Source organism: Megalops cyprinoides, chromosome 12 (assembly GCF_013368585.1).
Source record: "Megalops cyprinoides isolate fMegCyp1 chromosome 12, fMegCyp1.pri, whole genome shotgun sequence".
Taxonomy (NCBI): Eukaryota; Metazoa; Chordata; class Actinopteri; order Elopiformes; family Megalopidae; genus Megalops; species Megalops cyprinoides.
The window spans coordinates 541,119-560,750 of NC_050594.1; the positions used below are offsets into that span (position 1 = coordinate 541,119).

At 55.2% G+C, this 19,632-nt stretch overlaps 1 protein-coding gene across 6 annotated transcripts in view; it reads right to left on the reverse strand.

Moving 5' to 3' along the window:
- hectd1 (HECT domain containing 1) overlaps positions 1-19,632 on the reverse strand; it is a 47,077-nt gene that overhangs the window by 22,991 nt on the left and 4,454 nt on the right. For 4 of the 6 annotated variants that reach the window (XM_036541903.1, XM_036541907.1, XM_036541905.1 and 1 more), the window contains exons 3-21: positions 13,658-13,892; positions 13,187-13,414; positions 12,780-13,061; positions 12,022-12,292; positions 11,813-11,889; positions 10,192-10,290; positions 9,876-9,990; positions 9,268-9,442; positions 7,416-7,554; positions 6,339-6,509; positions 5,443-5,665; positions 4,738-5,013; positions 4,570-4,646; positions 4,118-4,252; positions 2,754-2,900; positions 2,495-2,589; positions 2,226-2,331; positions 1,660-1,794; positions 1,160-1,299 (exon numbers count right to left, since the gene is read on the reverse strand). In XM_036541903.1, the coding sequence (XP_036397796.1) occupies positions 1,160-1,299; positions 1,660-1,794; positions 2,226-2,331; positions 2,495-2,589; positions 2,754-2,900; positions 4,118-4,252; positions 4,570-4,646; positions 4,738-5,013; positions 5,443-5,665; positions 6,339-6,509; positions 7,416-7,554; positions 9,268-9,442; positions 9,876-9,990; positions 10,192-10,290; positions 11,813-11,889; positions 12,022-12,292; positions 12,780-13,061; positions 13,187-13,414; positions 13,658-13,892 (3,126 nt within the window). The remainder of the gene's footprint in view (positions 1-1,159; positions 1,300-1,659; positions 1,795-2,225; positions 2,332-2,494; positions 2,590-2,753; positions 2,901-4,117; positions 4,253-4,569; positions 4,647-4,737; positions 5,014-5,442; positions 5,666-6,338; positions 6,510-7,415; positions 7,555-9,267; positions 9,443-9,875; positions 9,991-10,191; positions 10,291-11,812; positions 11,890-12,021; positions 12,293-12,779; positions 13,062-13,186; positions 13,415-13,657; positions 13,893-19,632) is intronic. The other 2 variants (XM_036541902.1, XM_036541906.1) reach the window with 1 other exon arrangement.

A 19,632-nucleotide genomic window follows, 5' to 3' on the forward strand; every position in this document is an offset into this window, starting at 1 on the left:
CCCTACACTTGTGTTGAGATTAGATTACACCTATTTCAGCATGTCTGTGACTGCTGCTGACAGTGTGACTGATAAAAGCTGATGAGGAACAGCCGGCAGCTGTGTCTCTGCAGAGGCTGTGAGCTGTGTCTCTGCAGGGGCTGTGTGAGCTGTGTCTCTGCAGAGGCTGTGTGAGCTGTGTCTCTGCAGAGGCTGTGTGAGCTGTGTCTCTGCAGAGGCTGTGTGAGCTGTGTCTCTGCAGAGGCTGTGTGAGCTGTGTCTCTGCAGAGGCTGTGTGAGCTGTGTCTCTGCAGAGGCTGTGTGAGCTGTGTCTCTGCAGAGGCTGTGAGCTGTGTCTCTGCAGGGGCTGTGTGAGCTGTGTCTCTGCAGGGGCTGTGTGAGCTGTGTGAGCTGTGTCTCTGCAGGGGCTGTGTGAGCTGTGTCTCTGCAGGGGCTGCAGAGGCTGTGTGAGCTGTGTCTCTGCAGGGGCTGCAGGGGCTGTGTGAGCTGTGTCTCTGCAGAGGCTGTGAGCTGTGTCTCTGCAGAGGCTGTGAGCTGTGTCTCTGCAGAGGCTGTGTGAGCTGTGTGAGCTGTGTCTCTGCAGAGGCTGTGTGAGCTGTGTGAGCTGTGTCTCTGCAGAGGCTGTGAGCTGTGTCTCTGCAGAGGCTGTGTGAGCTGTGTCTCTGCAGGGGCTGTGTGAGCTGTGTCTCTGCAGAGGCTGTGTGAGCTGTGTCTCTGCAGGGGCTGTGTGAGCTGTGTCTCTGCAGGGGCTGTGTGAGCTGTGTGAGCTGTGTCTCTGCAGGGGCTGTGTGAGCTGTGTCTCTGCAGAGGCTGTGTGAGCTGTGTCTCTGCAGAGGCTGTGTGAGCTGTGTCTCTGCAGAGGCTGTGTGAGCTGTGTCTCTGCAGGGGCTGTGTGAGCTGTGTCTCTGCAGGGGCTGTGTGAGCTGTGTCTCTGCAGGGGCTGTGTGAGCTGTGTCTCTGCAGGGGCTGTGTGAGCTGTGTGAGCTGTGTCTCTGCAGGGGCTGTGTGAGCTGTGTCTCTGCAGGGGCTGTGTGAGCTGTGTCTCTGCAGAGGCTGTGAGCTGTGTCTCTGCAGAGGCTGTGTGAGCTGTGTCTCTGCAGAGGCTGTGTGAGCTGTGTCTCTGCAGCCGTGTGGCAGGGGAGGGCCGGGGGGGGCATACTTGGCGTTGGTGCCGATCCAGTAGATGATCCCGTTCTCGTCAAAGTCGTGCTGGTGTCTGAATGTAAAGGTGTGGCCCTCGCGCAGCTTCCTGACGAAGATGAAGGACGAGCGGTCGAAGTCGTACCACTGCTTGGCCACCTGCGGGGACAGGAGAGGCGTTGGAGCTGCACAGCTGTGTGGAGGAGCCGCGCTGCCTTAAGGTGCTGCATTAATGAGTAATTAATGAAAGCTGTAGAGGTGGAGCTGCCCCAGGGCTCCTGCTGAGGACACTAACAGCACCAGCAACAGAGGGGTTTATCAGGACTGAGAGCCAGTGTGTGGGAGAGACGTGGAAGTGATGGCGGGGGGGAGGGAGAGAGAGGGAGAGAGAAAGAGAGAGAGAGAGAGAGGGAGGGAGGGAGGGGGAGAGAGAGAGAGAGAGAGAGAGAGGGAGAGAGAAAGAGAGAGAGAGAGAGAGAGGGAGAGAAAGAGGAGCAGGGCAGCGAAGGGGAAGGTCACCATTTTGAGCAGGTACTGCTCCAGCGACTCGACAGTGGCCAGCGGCTCCATTTTCAGCATGCGGCCGGTGCGGTCGATCAGGGCCGTCTCCCCGGGGGCCCGCTCCAGACGGAACCGCAGCCGCCTCGTCAGAATCTGCACAGCGAGCACAGGTCAGAACCGCACACGCACGCACGCACGCACGCACGCACGCACGCACGCACGCACACACACACACACACGCACGCACACACGCACACACACAGGTCAGAACCGCACACGCACTGCAGAGCCGCACACACATATCTTTACTGACATCTTCCGTGAACTTGACAGTCTGGGAGCAGTGTACCACATCACTAACCACACAGCGTAATCTTACATTTGCACAAGCACTGCATTCCTTAGGTACTGAGACATGTACAATAATATCCTGGAACAAGAGAAGTCTGACGAGTCAAGAAGTACATTTTTCAGTGAATATGCAAACTGGAATATCTAGGATGTGCAAAGGATCCTCCAAATTCACATTTAAGTGGACCATTCCTCTCCCCATGATAACTGAAGGAAAAGAAGCAGTGAATGACCTGCAGGTTGTATGTGGAGCCTGGAGTGTCGTACAGGTGAAGAGGTAGCCGTTCAATGGACTCCAGCACTGCTATGAGCTTGCGGATTAAGGCAACTGCGGGTCGGCTAAAGAGGGGGAATAAGAAAATCAGACAATCAGCTCCCAAACCAGCCACCCAACCACAACCACCAAGGGTGAGGGAAATCAGTGAGGGAGAGGGAAATCGCTGAGGGTGAGGGAAATGAGTGAGGGTGAGGGAAATGAGTGAGGGTGAGGGAAATGACTCACCTTTCATCGTCTTCGTTTTCACTAAATGCAGTTTTAAACACATTGATTCGCTCCATCAATGGCTTACAATCATGTTTCACATCAAGGTCCACACTCTGCCAGAGAAACGAAAAACAGTGAGAGTCAGCTGGTGAACCACTTATCTACAACTGCACAAACATACAGTGAACAGGCTGCTAGGCCACCGCTTACTATCCCTTTCTTACTCAAGGGCTTCCTTCATTGTGCCATTTACTTGTAGCAGGTATGAGTTACTCACATTGTTGAGGACCGTAAAAAGTGCTTGCACGAGGCCACTGCTACACATTTCATACGGAGAAATGGTGTTTTCATCCTTCAGAACCACAATCAAATTCTCAAGTGCAGTTTTCATCAAGTCTCGCCATGTGTTCTCTCCTTCGATACACTGCAAAACACAAAGCAGCAGTGAGGTTAGTGCATCGGCATCACGCGCAGGACCTGCAGACCGTGACTGACTGCATCGGCATCACACGCAGGACCTGCAGACCGTGACTGACTGCATCGGCATCACGCGCAGGACCTGCAGACCGTGACTGACTGCATCGGCATCACACGCAGGACCTGCAGACCGTGACTGACTGCATCGGCATCACACGCAGACCGTGACCGTGGCATCACACGCAGGACCTGCAGACCGTGACTGACTGCATCGGCATCACACGCAGGACCTGCAGACCGTGACCGTGGCATCACACGCAGGACCTGCAGACCGTGACCGTGGCTGACTGCATCGGCATCACGCGCAGGACCTGCAGACCGTGACTGACTGCATTGGCATCACACGCAGGACCTGCAGACCGTGACTGTGGCATCACACGCAGGACCTGCAGACCGTGACCGTGGCATCACACGCAGGACCTGCAGACCGTGACTGACTGCATCGGCATCACACGCAGGACCTGCAGACCGTGACCGTGGCATCACACGCAGGACCTGCAGACCGTGACCGTGGCTGACTGCATCGGCATCACACGCAGGACCTGCAGACCGTGACTGTGGCATCACACGCAGAACCTGCAGACCGTGACTGTGGCTGACTGCATCGGCATCACGCGCAGGACCTGGGAGGAAATCTGCAGAAGCATCACAAGCACACCAAGCTGGGAAGATGCAGGACGAGAGAGAGAGAGAGGGAGAGGGAAGATGCAGGACGAGAGAGAGAGAGAGAGAGAGAGAGAGAGAGAGAGAGAGGGAAGATGCAGGACGAGAGAGAGAGAGAGAGAGGGAGAGAGAGGGGGAAGATGCAGGATGAGAGAGAGAGAGAGAGGGAAGATGCAGGACGAGAGAGAGAGGGAGAGAGAGGGGGAAGATGCAGGATGAGAGAGAGAGAGAGAGGGAAGATGCAGGACGAGAGAGAGAGAGAGAGAGAGAGGGAAGATGCAGGACGGGAGAGAGAGAGGACACAGCTGCCTGAAAGAGCCGAGCTGGCAGAGGGTCCTGAAGGCAGAGAGCGCTGAGTCACAGATAACGGCAGCGACAGCAGCAGCAGCGACAGCAGCAGCAGCGACAGGCCTGGGGGGGGGGGGGGGGGGGGGGCGCCATGGGGGCGCAGCGAGGGGAACAGGAGAGGGATCCTCCCCGCTGACGCGGCCTGTGCCATACCTGTCTGTTGGTATGCAGCTCCCAGGCAGACTCCAGCTGGGTGGCGATGTTTCTCAGCGTGACCACCACTCCCCTGGGCATGCTCTCCACAGCCTTGAAATGATCATCATACAGATCTCTGGCCATGGTCTTCACCTGCACAGGAAGCAGGGAGAACACACCGTCAGCTGATGTACAGTGCAGCTCCCCCACAGCACGCTCCTGACCCCCGCCATCAGCCGTTCTTTCTAAAACACAGCTAGACGCGCTTCCCCACATACACATACATACGAGATGCCACCTTTAGGGGGAAGTAGCTTGTATGATTATTTTTAATTAATCAGAATTGATTAGTCTGATTCCACTTCGACTGGCAAATCCAGCACGCGTCATTTCCCCTTAAATAATAAGCTCCGTGTCCAGGACTCCTACCGCCCCCGCGGAACACAAACACACACTCTTCAAACATCCACCTTTTGTTTTGTTTTCTCCAATTTGGACTTGAGCTTCCTTCCTCTCTTCCCAGTCCAGCCAGTCACAAACTCTGAGCCTGAAAAACAGCAGGTTGTCCTTTAGAGAGACAGGTCACCCTCCCGGGGCTGCCAGCACTCACGTGCCTCCTCTCCTGCCTGCACACTTACCTACAAACTTACCCAGGGAAGTTTCGGCAGTGAAGGAGTGCTTGGTCCCCCTGTTGGACTCGAAGACGAAGCCTGGCAGGTCCTCCTTCAGGATGGTGGCCTGCTGGCCGTCCGAGTTGTGGATGGCGATCTCACCCTCCTTCAGGCAGGTGAGGGACCAGTTGCCCACGGTCAGCTTGGTCGGCCCCAGTGCAGACAGGATGGGCTGGCTGGCGGTAGCTGGCTTCACTTGACTGCGAGCTCTCTGCAGCTTCTCCAGGAACTCACTCCTGCTCTCTGTTTCAGAACAAACACCAGACGCTACACCTTCACAAACGGCTTTCACAATTATGGACCTAAAAACACACCTAATGGGCGGGAGCAATAGCTAGCTGCTCAAATTACAACAGATAATCTCCACATCCTGCTCTGCTTCCTCAGCGCAACGTTTCAGGTATGTTCTCCGGAACACAGATCAGCAGCTGCAAATCTGATTTTCCACCCAGTTCAACTGATCAGCCTGACTGCGCACTCAGGCACCTGCCTGTTGAAACGGTAGAGAAACGCGGCAGGGCGTGCTGCACGGGGGCGGGGCATGGTGTGCTGTGTGGGGTGGGTGTGGACGGGGCATGGTGTGCTGTGTGGTGTGGTTGTGGGCGGGGCATCCCGCACAGGGGCGGGGCATGGTGTGCTGTGTGGGGCGGGGCGTGCCTCGCGGGGGCCCACCTGAGCTGTCAGACCCGCCCTCAGGGCTGCCGCTCGAGTACATGGTGGCCAGCTTCCCGTCCAGGATGAAGCGGAACCAGCCGTTGGAGCCGTTGGAGAGCTCCAGCGCCGCGGCGTCACTCCAGATGTACAGGCAGTCGCGGCCGCGGATGATGGACCAGTCCCTCCAGTGGTACGGCTTCCCCTGCTGGATCTCTTTGGCATCCTCCTGCGGCTCGTCCTCCTGGGGGGGGAAGAGTGTTCAGAGCAGAGTGAGAAACGCGTGGTGTTCAGAGCAGAGAAACGCGTGGTGTTCAGAACAGAGTGAGAAAGGCGTGGTGTTCAGAACAGAGAAACGCGTGGTGTTCAGAGCAGAGTGAGAAACGCGTGGTGTTCAGAGCAGAGTGAGAAACGCGTGGTGTTCAGAACAGAGAGAGAAAGGCGTGGTGTTCAGAACAGAGAGAGAAAGGCGTGGTGTTCAGAACAGAGAGAGAAAGGCGTGGTGTTCAGAGCAGAGTGAGAAACACGTGGTGTTCAGAAGAGTGAGAAACGTGTGGTGTTCAGAGCAGAGTGAGAAATGTGTGGTGTTCAGAGCAGAGTGAGAAAGGTGTGGTGTTCAGAGCAGAGTGAGAAAGGCGTGGTGTTCAGAACAGAGTGAGAAAGGTGTGGTGTTCAGAGCAGAGTGAGAAAGGCGTGGTGTTCAGAGCAGAGAAACGCGTGGTGTTCAGAGCAGAGTGAGGGGGGGTTCTAAACACTGCAGTAGAATACACAACACTTCATACAGGATAATGCTACACAAGACAATCTGCAGTTTAATGAGTCAGAACTAATAGGCAGGATGCAAGATGCTAAATGAATATAAGCATTGTAGCGAGACGCTAACTTTGGGGTGCCTTATATCTCACCCCCCTGCTCACCTTCTCAGGTTTAGACTCCTCCTCGTTCTCGTCGTCTGACGTGGGCCCGGCCAGCGTGGAAACCTTGTTAATGACGCCCAGCCTGGCCAGCTGGTCCAGGAACACATCCCCACCCTTATCCACCAGATCCCTGATGATCTGCAGGGCCAGCAGGTGACCGTCATCGTCGTCCTGCAGACAAAGCCCAACACCATTACTCACGTGGAGAATAGAACACACAGCACAGTACTGCTCCACCATCCCACCCTCACATCCTCCACGAATTCCCCCTAACCCTAACCCAACACACAGCGCAGTACTGCTCCACCATCCCACCCTCACATCCTCCACGAATTCCCCCTAACCCTAACCCAACACACAGCGCAGTACTGCTCCACCATCCCACCCTCACATCCTCCACGAATTCCCCCTAACCCTAACCCAACACACAGCACAGTACTGCTCCACCATCCCACCCTCACATCCTCCACGAATTCCCCCTAACCCTAACCCAACACACAGCGCAGTACTGCTCCACCATCCCACCCTCACATCCTCTCAAACAGCAGGAGTACCACACAGACTGGACGAAGCGGCCGATACGATCAGAGCAGCAGTCCCGCTTCATTCTCCTCTCTTTCAGGGATGTACAGGGGGTCCCATGTTAACCTCGCAGAGCTTTATTCCAACACCCAGTACTAACACCAAGCATCAGGCCCAAAGATATTCCAAAAGTCTGAATGGGCTTTCAACTGTGCTAAACCTTGTTCATGGAATTCTTCAATAAGTGAGTCTGCAACCTAAAACTCAGCTTTTTAAACTAGATAACACCAAGTGCTGGTCTGTTGTTCTGAAGGTAAAATTGCTTTAAATGCTAAATATTTAGCAATCTGTTGTATTACCTCTACACCCATTATTCTGCTCGTTACGCCCATTTCTGCACGCTGCCTCAGTTTGTCCCTGATCCTCCTTTCAGTGACCTCGGATATTTTTAGAAAAACGCTTACGTAAAATGCATCATTGTTAACACTGCTATCATGGCTTCTGCTAACAGTGAGGAGAGGCTGTTCCGGCTGACCCTGTTCCTCTGCTCCTCACCTCCTGGTCCAGCACGGTGGCGGTGATCTCCACCAGCACGGTGGGCAGGTTGTGGCCGGAGTCGGAGTCGCACACCTCCTTCAGCAGCGCCTCTGAGCTGTAGTGGATCATCTTCCGGATCAGAGCCAGGCTGGCCTTCCTGCGCAGGAACACAGGGAGAGAAGCAGGGCAATGAGGGACGCCCTGCACAGCTCACACAGCACCACAGCACCGCGCTCACACAGCACCACAGCACCGCGCTCACACAGCACCACAGCACCGCGCTCACACAGCACCGCGCTCACACAGCACCACAGCACCGCGCTCACACAGCACCACAGCACCGCGCTCACACAGCACCACAGCACCGCGCTCACACAGCACCACAGCACCGCGCTCACACAGCACCACAGCACCGCACTCACACAGCACCGCACTCACACAGCACCACAGCACCACGCTCACACAGCACCACAGCACCGCGCTCACACAGCACCGCACTCACACAGCACCGCGCTCACACAGCACCACAGCACCGCGCTCACACAGCACCTCAGCACCGCGCTCACACAGCACCGCAGCACCGCGCTCACACAGCACCGCAGCACCGCGCTCACACAGCACCGCAGCACCGCGCTCACACAGCACCGCGCTCACACAGCACCACAGCACCGCGCTCACACAGCACCACAGCACCGCGCTCACACAGCACCACAGCACCGCGCTCACACAGCACCGCGCTCACACAGCACCACAGCACCGCGCTCACACAGCACCACAGCACCGCGCTCACACAGCACCGCACTCACACAGCACCACGCTCACACAGCACCACAGCACCGCGCTCACACAGCACCACAGCACCGCGCTCACACAGCACCGCGCTCACACAGCACCACGCTCACACAGCACCACGCTCACACAGCACCACAGCACCGCGCTCACACAGCACCGCGCTCACACAGCACCGCGCTCACACAGCACCGCGCTCACACAGCACCGCAGCACGCTCACACAGCACCGCGCTCACACAGCACCGCGCTCACACAGCACCGCAGCACCGCGCTCACACAGCACCGCAGCACCGCGCTCACACAGCACCGCGCTCACACAGCACCGCAGCACCGCGCTCACACAGCACCGCAGCACCGCGCTCACACAGCACCGCGCTCACACAGCACCACAGCACCGCACTCACACAGCACCACAGCACCGCAGCACCGCGCTCACACAGCACCGCAGCACCGCGCTCACACAGCACCGCAGCACCGCGCTCACACAGCACCGCGCTCACACAGCCCCGCAGCACCGCGCTCACACAGCACCGCGCTCACACAGCACCGCGCTCACACAGCACCGCGCTCACACAGCACCGCGCTCACACAGCACCACGCTCACACAGCACCACAGCACCGCGCTCACACAGCACCGCACTCACACAGCACCACAGCACCGCACTCACACAGCACCACAGCACCGCAGCACCGCGCTCACACAGCACCGCAGCACCGCGCTCACACAGCACCGCGCTCACACAGCACCGCGCTCACACAGCACCGCGCTCACACAGCACCACAGCACCGCGCTCACACAGCACCGCGCTCACACAGCACCGCGCTCACACAGCACCGCAGCACCGCGCTCACACAGCACCGCAGCACCGCGCTCACACAGCACCGCGCTCACACAGCACCGCAGCACCGCGCTCACACAGCACCGCGCTCACACAGCACCGCGCTCACACAGCACCGCAGCACCGCGCTCACACAGCACCACAGCACCGCGCTCACACAGCACCGCGCTCACACAGCACCGCGCTCACACAGCCCCGCGCTCAGCAGGACTGCAGGACCTCGCCCCCCCCGTGGGTTACCTGATGGAGGGCAGCATGGTCTGCTGGAAAGTCTGAGCGAACACTGGGAGCAGTCTCTTCAGGTAGGTGGGGGCCATTTCAGGGTCCCCCTTTGGTTCGTTGCTCTCCTCCTCCTCCTTGTTCACATCTTTCTTTTTCTTGTCATCCCCTTTGTTGACAGGACACATCCAGTCTCCTAGGCAACAGACCACGTCGCTCGTTAATGTCAACCACAGCAAAGAGCAGAAAAGCGTCACGTTCAGTGCATACGCTTCAGTTTATTCACTAAACTAGGATGCACACGAGCAGAGAGCAGCACACACTTTCCCCCGTATCGCGCAAATGCAGCGAGGACTGGGATCAGGTTTAAACCCATCGATACGCAGCACACACTTTCCCCCGTATCGCGCAAATGCAGCGAGGACTGGGATCAGGTTTAAACCCATCGATACGCAGCACACACTTTCCCCCGTATCGCGCGAATGCACCGAGGACTGGGATCAGGTTTAAACCCATCGATATTTATCACCAATAAAGTGTTGCAGAATGTTCACATGCGTGTTGTGCTGAGCAGCCGCATGTGGCCTGTGCTGTGAGCGATGAGTGAAAGCTTCAGATGCACTGCTCACCGGGGGACTGCAGGATGGCCACCACCTCGCTGTGCCCCCTCTCCCTGGCCTTATCCAGCGGAGTCTTCCCGTCCTCGTCCCTCAGGTCCGGATTGGCTCCGTGCCGCAGCAGGGTCTGTAACACACAGCAGAGCACAGGTAACCCCACGCAGCAGAGCACAGGTAACCCCACCGCCCTGTCCCACCCCACGCAGCAGAGCACAGGTAACCCCACACAGCAGAGCACAGGTAACCCCACACAGCAGAGCACAGGTAACCCCACAGCTCCAGACAGTTACTTAAAGCTGAAAAAGGCCAATAAAAAACATCTCATTACCTTTGCTACTTGAGGCCGTCCAAAGCAGGCAGCATAATGTAGAGAGGACGACCTCTGACCTCTGTTGACATCAGCACCTCTTTCACACAGAAACTCCACCTGGAACAGAGACGCACAGAAAACAGTTCTCACTTCACAGGTGTATTCTGCGGTCCCGTGACCCTGTCCTCTGGCTCGGGGACGACCGACTCACTGCGGTCCCGTGACCCTGTCCTCTGGCTCGGGGACGACCGACTCACTGCGGTCCCGTGACCCTGTCCTCTGGCTCGGGGACGACTGACTCACTGCGGACCTGTGACCCTGTCCTCTGGCTCGGGGACGACCGACTCACTGCGGTCCCGTGACCCTGTCCTCTGGCTCGGGGACGACTGACTCACTGCGGACCTGTGACCCTGTCCTCTGGCTCGGGGACGACCGACTCACTGCGGTCCCGTGACCCTGTCCTCTGGCTCGGGGACGACTGACTCACTGCGGACCTGTGACCCTGTCCTCTGGCTCGGGGACGACCGACTCACTGCGGTCCCGTGACCCTGTCCTCTGGCTCGGGGACGACCGACTCACTGCGGACCCGTGACCCTGTCCTCTGGCTCGGGGACGACTGACTCACTGCGGACCCGTGACCCTGTCCTCTGGCTCGGGGACGACAGACTCACTGCGGACCCGTGACCCTGTCCTCTGGCTCGGGGACGACTGACTCAATGCGGACCCGTGACCCTGTCCTCTGGCTCGGGGAAGACTGACTCAATGCGGACCCGTGACCCTGTCCTCTGGCTCGGGGACGACTGACTCACTGCGGACCTGTGACCCTGTCCTCTGGCTCGGGGACGACTGACTCACTGCGGACCCGTGACCCTGTCCTCTGGCTCGGGGACGACCGACTCACTGCGGACCCGTGACCCTGTCCTCTGGCTCGGGGACGACTGACTCAATGCGGACCCGTGACCCTGTCCTCTGGCTCGGGGAAGACTGACTCAATGCGGACCCGTGACCCTGTCCTCTGGCTCGGGGACGACTGACTCACTGCGGACCTGTGACCCTGTCCTCTGGCTCGGGGACGACTGACTCAATGCGGTCCTGTGACCCTGTCCTCTGGCTCGGGGACGACCGACTCACTGCGGACCCGTGACCCTGTCCTCTGGCTCGGGGACGACTGACTTACTGGAAAGGCCGCATTAAAAATGTTAACACCCCCCTTCCAAGCAGCCCGCTGCCACGGCAACCCAGCAGCGGACAGATAGGCACCGTCTTAATTCCCGATTTGCTCTCGAGAGGCACTCAGTGACGCCCACTGATGAGAGCATCCCTTTACCGGCCTCACACCACAGGGAGGAGGTGCTACCCTCAATCCCACAGCTGCAATTACGCCCAAACAACTCCCTGCTAATGCATAATGATCTGCCATGATAGCACTGTAGCACCAGGCGCTCCAGGAACAGCGAGCAGTGTGACCTTTAAGCTGCTGAGTGGGTGAGAAACTTCACACACATCACCAGGGAGGAGTACAGAGAAGAACATCGTGCTGCAGCACAAAGTTCTCAAACACTTTTAGTAAAAAGGTCTCTGGTCAACAGGAGAAAAACGAGGCAGATAACAGAGGATGAATGTGCACAGGGTGACTCACCATCTCCTGTGTGCCGAACGCAGAGGCCCAGTTCAGGAGGGTCTGCCCCACATCGTCCATGAAGTTCACTTCAAAGGCTGAAAGCAGGAGGCATGAGAGCAGTGGGGTTAGGGTCACACAGAGCGTCACACAGAGCGTCACACAGAGCGTCACACAGAGCGTCACAGTGCACTCAGTGCCCGACAGTGACGCAGCCGCCCGTAACGCACCTCCAGTGTCGATGGCGTCGATGAGCGCGTCGGTGTCCTTGCTGCGGATGCAGTCGATGAGCTGCCTATGGGAGCGCTCGCCCGAGCTGTCGAGCCGACGCAGGCCCGGGATGCGCCCCGTCGAGCCCGCCGTCGATTTGGGCAGCGCCTTGCGGCCCTCGAACAGCAGCACCAGCAGCAGGTCCACCAGCCGCATAGTGTCCAGCACACAGCGCTCATCGCCCTGCAGGGCGCTCTCCATGGAGTCCGGCAGCTCCGAGCGCAGCAGGTCCTGCGGGGAGAAGAGGAGGATGCTCACAGTCCGCCAGGCCACGCCCACAGCCAGCCGGGCCACGCCCACAGTCCACCAGGCCACGCCCACAGCCAGCCAGGCCACGCCCAGTCAGGCCATCTCCTGCCTGACCTGCACTACTGTTATCATTCCCACTGCACCTCTATCATCACACTATCACCCTCACTGCTGCCCTCTCCTGTCTGGGGGCAAAAAGCACAATTTCCACCCTCTATGAAAGCAGACAATGACCCTGTGTTCTATTCTACTCTATTCTATCCAAAAGAAATGAGCAACTCAGTATTCATCCTGTAAATTTCACAATTATCCTGAACACGAGGGAGTGTACCATGTGATAAAACTTCCTTTAATAAACCCTGAAGTGAACAGTGTAATGAAACCGTACAGCCTGCAGCAGGGCCCACACACACACACACACACACACACACTCCCTCACTGCAGGGGCGGTGCCGGGGGCGGGACTTACGTGGGTGACGAGCGGAGAGCCCCTGCATAGGGTGGACAGCAGGCTGACGATGGTGGACACCTGGTTGCTGAGTTTGGAGTCTGCGGCAGAGGGCGTGGCCCCCGTGGAGGCGCGGCCGGGCTTGCAGGTGGAGGAGGGCCCCGAAACGGTGCCCCCCGCGGCCGCCATGCGGGACAGCAGCTCCTCTGTCAGGCCGTGCTTGGCCAGGGGCGCGGGGTCCACCCCGCGGCGGGTGAAGCGATCCGCCAGCGAGGCGAAGCAGCGCAGAGCCCCATCCGACACCTGCGGAGAGGGAGGGGGGAGACAGAGGGGGGAGGGGTGAGCCCCAAATCACAGCACACACACAAGCAACACCCAGCAAAGCATGACAGCAGCACCACCTCGGCTGCACTGCAACGCGCACACACCTGGTGGTCCTCGTGCTTCAGCAGGCTGGACAGGGACTCCACGCACGTCTCCAGGGACGAGTCCTGCGGCTCCATCTTGCCGCAGAGGCGGGACACGACGGCCATGGCGGAGTGCAGCGTGTCTTTGTGTACCAGGTGGCCGCTGTCCCTGATAAAGCTCAGCACACAGTTTAGGCCCCCAGCCTCAAACACCGCGCCCGACTCCCGTGTGCAAATCAGCTCCAGCACCTGCAGAGAGAGAGACACACACACACACACGCAGAGACATACACATACAAGCAGACGCAGACAGAGACACAGATGCAGACACACAAAAGTTACAGCCAAAGCTCTCCCCAAATGTTACTGATTTAATATATTATTAATAAACTGGCACAATTACTGCCTGTAGCGATCACATAAAGCATTACTTGATCATGCTTCAAATACTTCTTTGCTTTTTTTGGTTGGTGTGGCGGGGTGTGCGCTGACCTTGACGCACTGCTCAGCCAGGTCACGGCTGGTGCGGTTGTTGAGCTCCACCACCACCAGCCGGTTACACAGGGCTTTGATGGCACCATCCACGCCCACAATGCGGCGGGTGCACTCCGCAGACACGTCCAGGTAGTATGTGATAGCTCTCGCCGTCACCTCCAGCACGTTATCCGGAGCACTCTCATCCAGGAAGATCTTACACAGCGCGGGGAGGAAGGTTCTCGGGGGACACCTGCCAAACATGGCAACCTGTTAAACCCTGTCATTCAAAACATCAGCAAGCACAACAGCCGTGTGTGTCTGCAAAGGGAAGGGAACCGGCCTTTTAGAGAAATACATTACATAATGCATTTCCAAACTGCAATCAGTGGTGAAAATATGAAAGACAGCGATTGCTACTCTAAAAATGTGATTGCGCTGTCAGAGGGAAAACGCCTTGAGACTCAGGTATCCGTGAGATGAAGACCACCAGCTATCAGTATTGTTCCAGAAAATCAGTGCACCCCTAACTTCAAACCAAAGAGGAATTCCAGCAGGCACCTGCCGGGACTCAACAATAACCACTGTCTGATACCGTGTGTTCCTGAGTGACAGGCTGCTGTATATCACTTTACAGTGACAGAATATGTCATGCTTGGAAATCTTTACAGCAGACTTTTGTCATGACCGTGCTCTGACCAGGACTCTGTCATACAGAATGTTTTACAAAGTGACAATCTGACAAAAGAAAATGAAGATATCAAAAACACAACTGCCTCAAAAAATGCAGAAAGTCGGGTTTCCCAATAGCGACTATATGAGACAGCATTTGGAGGAACAAACAAAACACAATAAGCGTGTGGAACAGGGCCTCACTGTTAGAGGGGAAGACAGGGAGAACAGCGGAATGGTGTAAATTCACACACACACACACACACACACACACACATATATATTTAGAGAAAGAAACATATTTAACAAAAATGTTATTTATTCCAAACAGAGAAAAACTAGGCCTATATCAAACAAATCATGTTCTACAGCCTCAGTATAATCAAGACCTTATGCATGTTTCCTATACAGGCCAGTTAGTAACCTTTGTCAGCACACATTTCAAAAGGAAAAAGTGCAGATTGATTTGCTCACAAATACTGGCTGACATCCAAAGTTACTGAAAAGAAGGTCAAAGTCCTTAAAAATAGAAGCAACAGCAGTAACACGTCATCCTCTAACATCAGCACTTAAGGCTCCTGTTCAGACGCATTCAAATCTGCACCCTGAGCCCATGTGGAATACAGACTGCCCTCCCATCACTGAATCCAGCGGAACATGAACGTATGAACAGTCTCCACGGCTATGTGGGGTGCCACTTCAGAAGGCAGTGAGACTCCCCTACACTGCACTGAAGCTCAGAGGCACTGTACAGACTCACAGAGCGGGAGCTGCCGGGCTGCTCTCACGCACCAGGCCGCAGTCCCCTAGCCTCTGTGTTCTACGGGTGCATTCATCTACCCAACACACTCAGGCACCATCAGTAATTTGAGCTGGGAGTCCTGGAACCTTAACTTTTATACTTAACCTTACACACTTCATCATAAAGCTACACTGTGCCTTTTGCCAGCTGTGTGTACAGGGAACACCATAGCCGGCCGTTTCATGTGTGAGTAAAGTTTACTCCCTCACGCTGCACGGCCGTTTCAGGTGTGAGTAAAGTTTACTCCCTCACGCTGCACGGCTGTTTCATGTGTGAGTAAAGTTTACTCCCTCACGCTGCACGGCCGTTTCAGGTGTGAGTAAAGTTTACTCCCTCACGCTGCACGGCCGTTTCAGGTGTGAGTAAAGTTTACTCCCTCACGCTGCACGGCTGTTTCAGGTGTGAGTAAAGTTTACTCCCTCACGCTGCACGGCTGTTTCAGGTGAGTAAAGTTTACTCCCTCACGCTGCACGGCCCCAGGGCATCACCTGCACAGCTACGCATGTCTCTGCTGCGTTAAACCGCCTTCTCTGACGTCACACTTCTCAGGAAGCCATGATGACCTCACCCCGTGACACCTGATTCCCCACTCCTTGGCCAAAAGGCCCGACTCAGGTGACACACTTTTGGCCTGGCCACCTGAGCCGGTCACAGAGCAGCACCTTGACAGCTCACACTCTCTCCATGCAGAAGTGCTGGCACTGCAGGTACGGAAGCCGCCTGTAACCTGACAACAGCAGGCCTCTCCCAGGTGAGGCACTGCCATTCCCCAGCAAGCCACAAGACCATAACTGCTCCAAAAAAATCTAGCACTATAAATAGATACCATGGAAAAACTTTACCCTGGATAACGACATATTCCCAGCAACTGAACTCACTGTAAAGTAGCAAGAAACAGCAGACTGCATCCCTTCAGCTGTTAGCTTAAACTAGCAGGGGCCTGATCGGCATAGTTCTCATCTATATTTCACAAACAGAGGCTTCAAACTGGACACAAGTGAATCTGCTCAACCCCATTCAAAGCGCAGGGGCCTGCGGCAGCCTGCAGCGTCTGAGCTACCTTCCCTCAGCCTGCTGTTCGCCTCTGAGCTGCAGTGTGAACACAGCCACCGGCACATTGCACGGCTCAAACCAAGTCACAGTCCTTTCTCAGTTACCATCACTTCCCAGCTGCATGGTTACACTTCAGCCATCCCAGTGACGCTATTCTATGCAGCTGACGTTAGAATAGCTGTCGTTAGAACTGTCTCTAATCGCAGCCTCCAGCCTTCGCAACCATATCACAAGATACCTGTGCATGTCGTGCTCTTCTAATAAGCCATAGTGTTACTAACACACCACCCGCACACAGGTTTGCCTGATACGACTGGAAAATAATACCACTGGGGAAAAATCTATCAGAGGCATCTGACCCATTCTGGCCAGAAAGGAGCAGTGAATGACAAGCCAGTGAGCCAGGTTTGTTTCAATGCAGCATGAGTATCCTAAAGGAGGCTGTATGAAAGCCTCCCAAACTCACAAATCATAACCTGTCAGGAGAACTGGAGCTATTTAAAGACAAAAACACTGTTCCAAAAATAGGGCTATTACCTGTACACAAACACTTACACTGTGCATGACAGAGTTGCTAACTGCAGTGTGAATGGTACCATACTGGAACTCTGCCAGCATTTTGCCAGTATCAGCCTCTGGTGTCCCATATGACCAGAGGGCAAAGCCAGCTTTTTAAAGGCAGCAAGCTGCCAAAATGTTTGTTGTAAAGGGAGTGTTATTTCAGTAGCTCAGAGCGGAGCTGGTTAGTGATTTAATGTGTTCCCTGTTTACGTGCTATAAAATTAGCTCTGAGCCTTGCACTCTGAGGAGGAAGGAAGATCCACATGAAAAGCTATACAGTCAGACACAGCTAGGCAGAGTGGGGGAGGATCGCTAACAAACAGCAAACCAAAAACACATTCCTCTCGCACCCTCACCCCTGCGCTAACCTCAGCAGTGCATGAGCAGGGGAGAGATCAGCCACACTCAGCCTCATCAGCCACCAGCTCACCCCTCACTTTCAGTTCACACAGCAAACGCTCCCATGCTTCATACAGCAGTGCCACACGAACACCTTGCTTCTGACTTCAAACCCTACTTTAGGGCAACTGACAGCCCTAATATTTCTTTATATTTACTGAAAAAGTTCAGGTTATGTAGCTAATTTGCTCAGGGCACTACTCCAGCTCCCAAATGCCCACTGCTGACCAACTGTGAGCAACAACAAACCACACAGTATTGAGCAGAGAGAGAGATCACATACAAGCCCATTGTTTCCTACCAGCATTTCTGTAAAGGAAATAAAGTGTTTGATGTCACAAGCGTACTGCTTGCCACGGCGACCATCTGGCTGCCAGCATGTCCCCTTAAGCTGAGTGACAGACGGCCAGTTCGTCTCTGCACTCATTACTGTCTAATACTGTCACTGCTCTCACACGCCCGTCCACATCTGGCCAACGCATCCCCATCCATAGGGAGAGAGCTATGCCATCCAAACCTCAACCGGAACACTGAGACTAACACTACAACTCAGGGAGAGAAGCCAATTCAAGCAGCTACACAGCAAACACGGGTTTCTGCCCCAAAGCTGCTGTGTCTGCTGCACCGCCTCTGCCCGAGAGAAACACCCCTGCGCTCACAGCACTGCCCTGCACCCCCGCGCTCACAGCACTGCCCTGCACCCCCGCGCTCACAGCACTGCCCTGCACCCCGGCGCAGAGATGGGCCAGAGGAAGGAAGCTGTGCACTCAGAGCAGCACTGTGGCCATGCGGGCTGCTGGAGCCGGGCCATGCCTCCCACCAATCCCTAAATAATGAAGGGGGTCAGGCCAAGGCGCTTTCCCAACAGGAAAAGTGACTCATCAGATTTGAAGCTAATGCACAAGCAAGTAAACACAGACACACACACCACACCACACCCACACACGCGCACACACACACACACACACACGCTCACACAGGGCTAAATGGGTCGGCCTTTAACAGGCTGCAATGGGAACACACAGACAGAGGGACAGCAGAGACAGCAGACAGGCTGAAAGTTCAGTGATCAGACTTTTCTCCGTGGGATATGGAGCCTGGGTTTGGATCTGGCTGCAGACCTCATACGGCTGGCCTGTAGGCTGGGGCGTCTCCACCACAGACAGCACATCTGCCCTGCCACAGGCCCCATCACACACACACACACACAGACCAACAGACACAGAGACACACACACACACAAAGACACACACACACAGACACGTGCACACAGACACAGACACACACAGACACAGACACAGATACACAGAGACATACACAGAGACATACACATACACACAGACACGTGCACACAGACACAGACACACACACAGAGACACAGAGACATACGCATACACACAGAGATACACAGACACACACAGCGCAGGAGCAGAGAGCAGCTGGGGCTGCTTCAGCCTGCAGAACAGAAGCTTTTAAAACAATGGGCTTCAGCAGACCTCTATGACCATCATAAAGAAAAAAACTTCCAAAACCAACTGCTGTCTTATCTATACAAAAGCAGGACTGCTGTCTCATTGAGAAATAATCCAAAGTTTACGACTGCTTGGGCGGTGGAGATGGTGGCCTCTCAACCTGTTTGGCTTTCAATTCACTCACTCTAATTTTGTCTATATTGGGCCTTTAATTTTTCGAGTATCTATAACCGATATCTAATACCAAGTGAGATCAAATTTATTCAGGCTAAAAATGAAATGTTGCATGAAGAAACCAAGATCTCTGGGCCATGGTCTTCTCAGGCACTGGGACCAATTTTCACAGCCATGGAAAACAGATTGCATGGGCAAGAAATGACAGTATAACTTTACTGAAAACGTTTGAGTCTTTTAAAAAAGTGCCATGGGACTGGAGACCTGCCAATGTACTGTAAATGAATGTGGCCTGCACTGGTGATCCTGCACTGGTGATGCTGTATGGAAGGAGCACTCAGCCGTATTTGGGAGGCAGATCTCCTGAGTGACTTCTTACCCTGTCACACATGAGGTCAGGCAGGCCTCTGACCTCCATCTCTACTCATAACCCTTGCTACATCTCTTTCTAAAGCTGTCATCTATTTGATTAATAACTACGTAACAGCTATGATGTAATGCCGTGAAACAAGACAAACGTTGATAGTCAAATGATATAAGATGTCACTGTGCAAATCATTTCATGCAAACTCAGGGGTCCATTCAAATGACTTCAGAAGAATGCGGCACACTGTACTGGAAAACACTCACAGTGACTGAGCAGTTCTGAGACATCTTCAGACATGCTGCCAGGAGCAAAATTGAAATATGTTTTTTCAATGATCTGCTCTACCAATTTTACTTATTACAGACCACTGCAGAAATGAACACTCTAGAATACATATTATACTGTCTCCAGACTGCCGTCTATACATGGCCAAGGTGACGGGAGAGCAAAGACACACACTGTGGCTGTGCTGTCATAAGGAGGGGGTCACTGT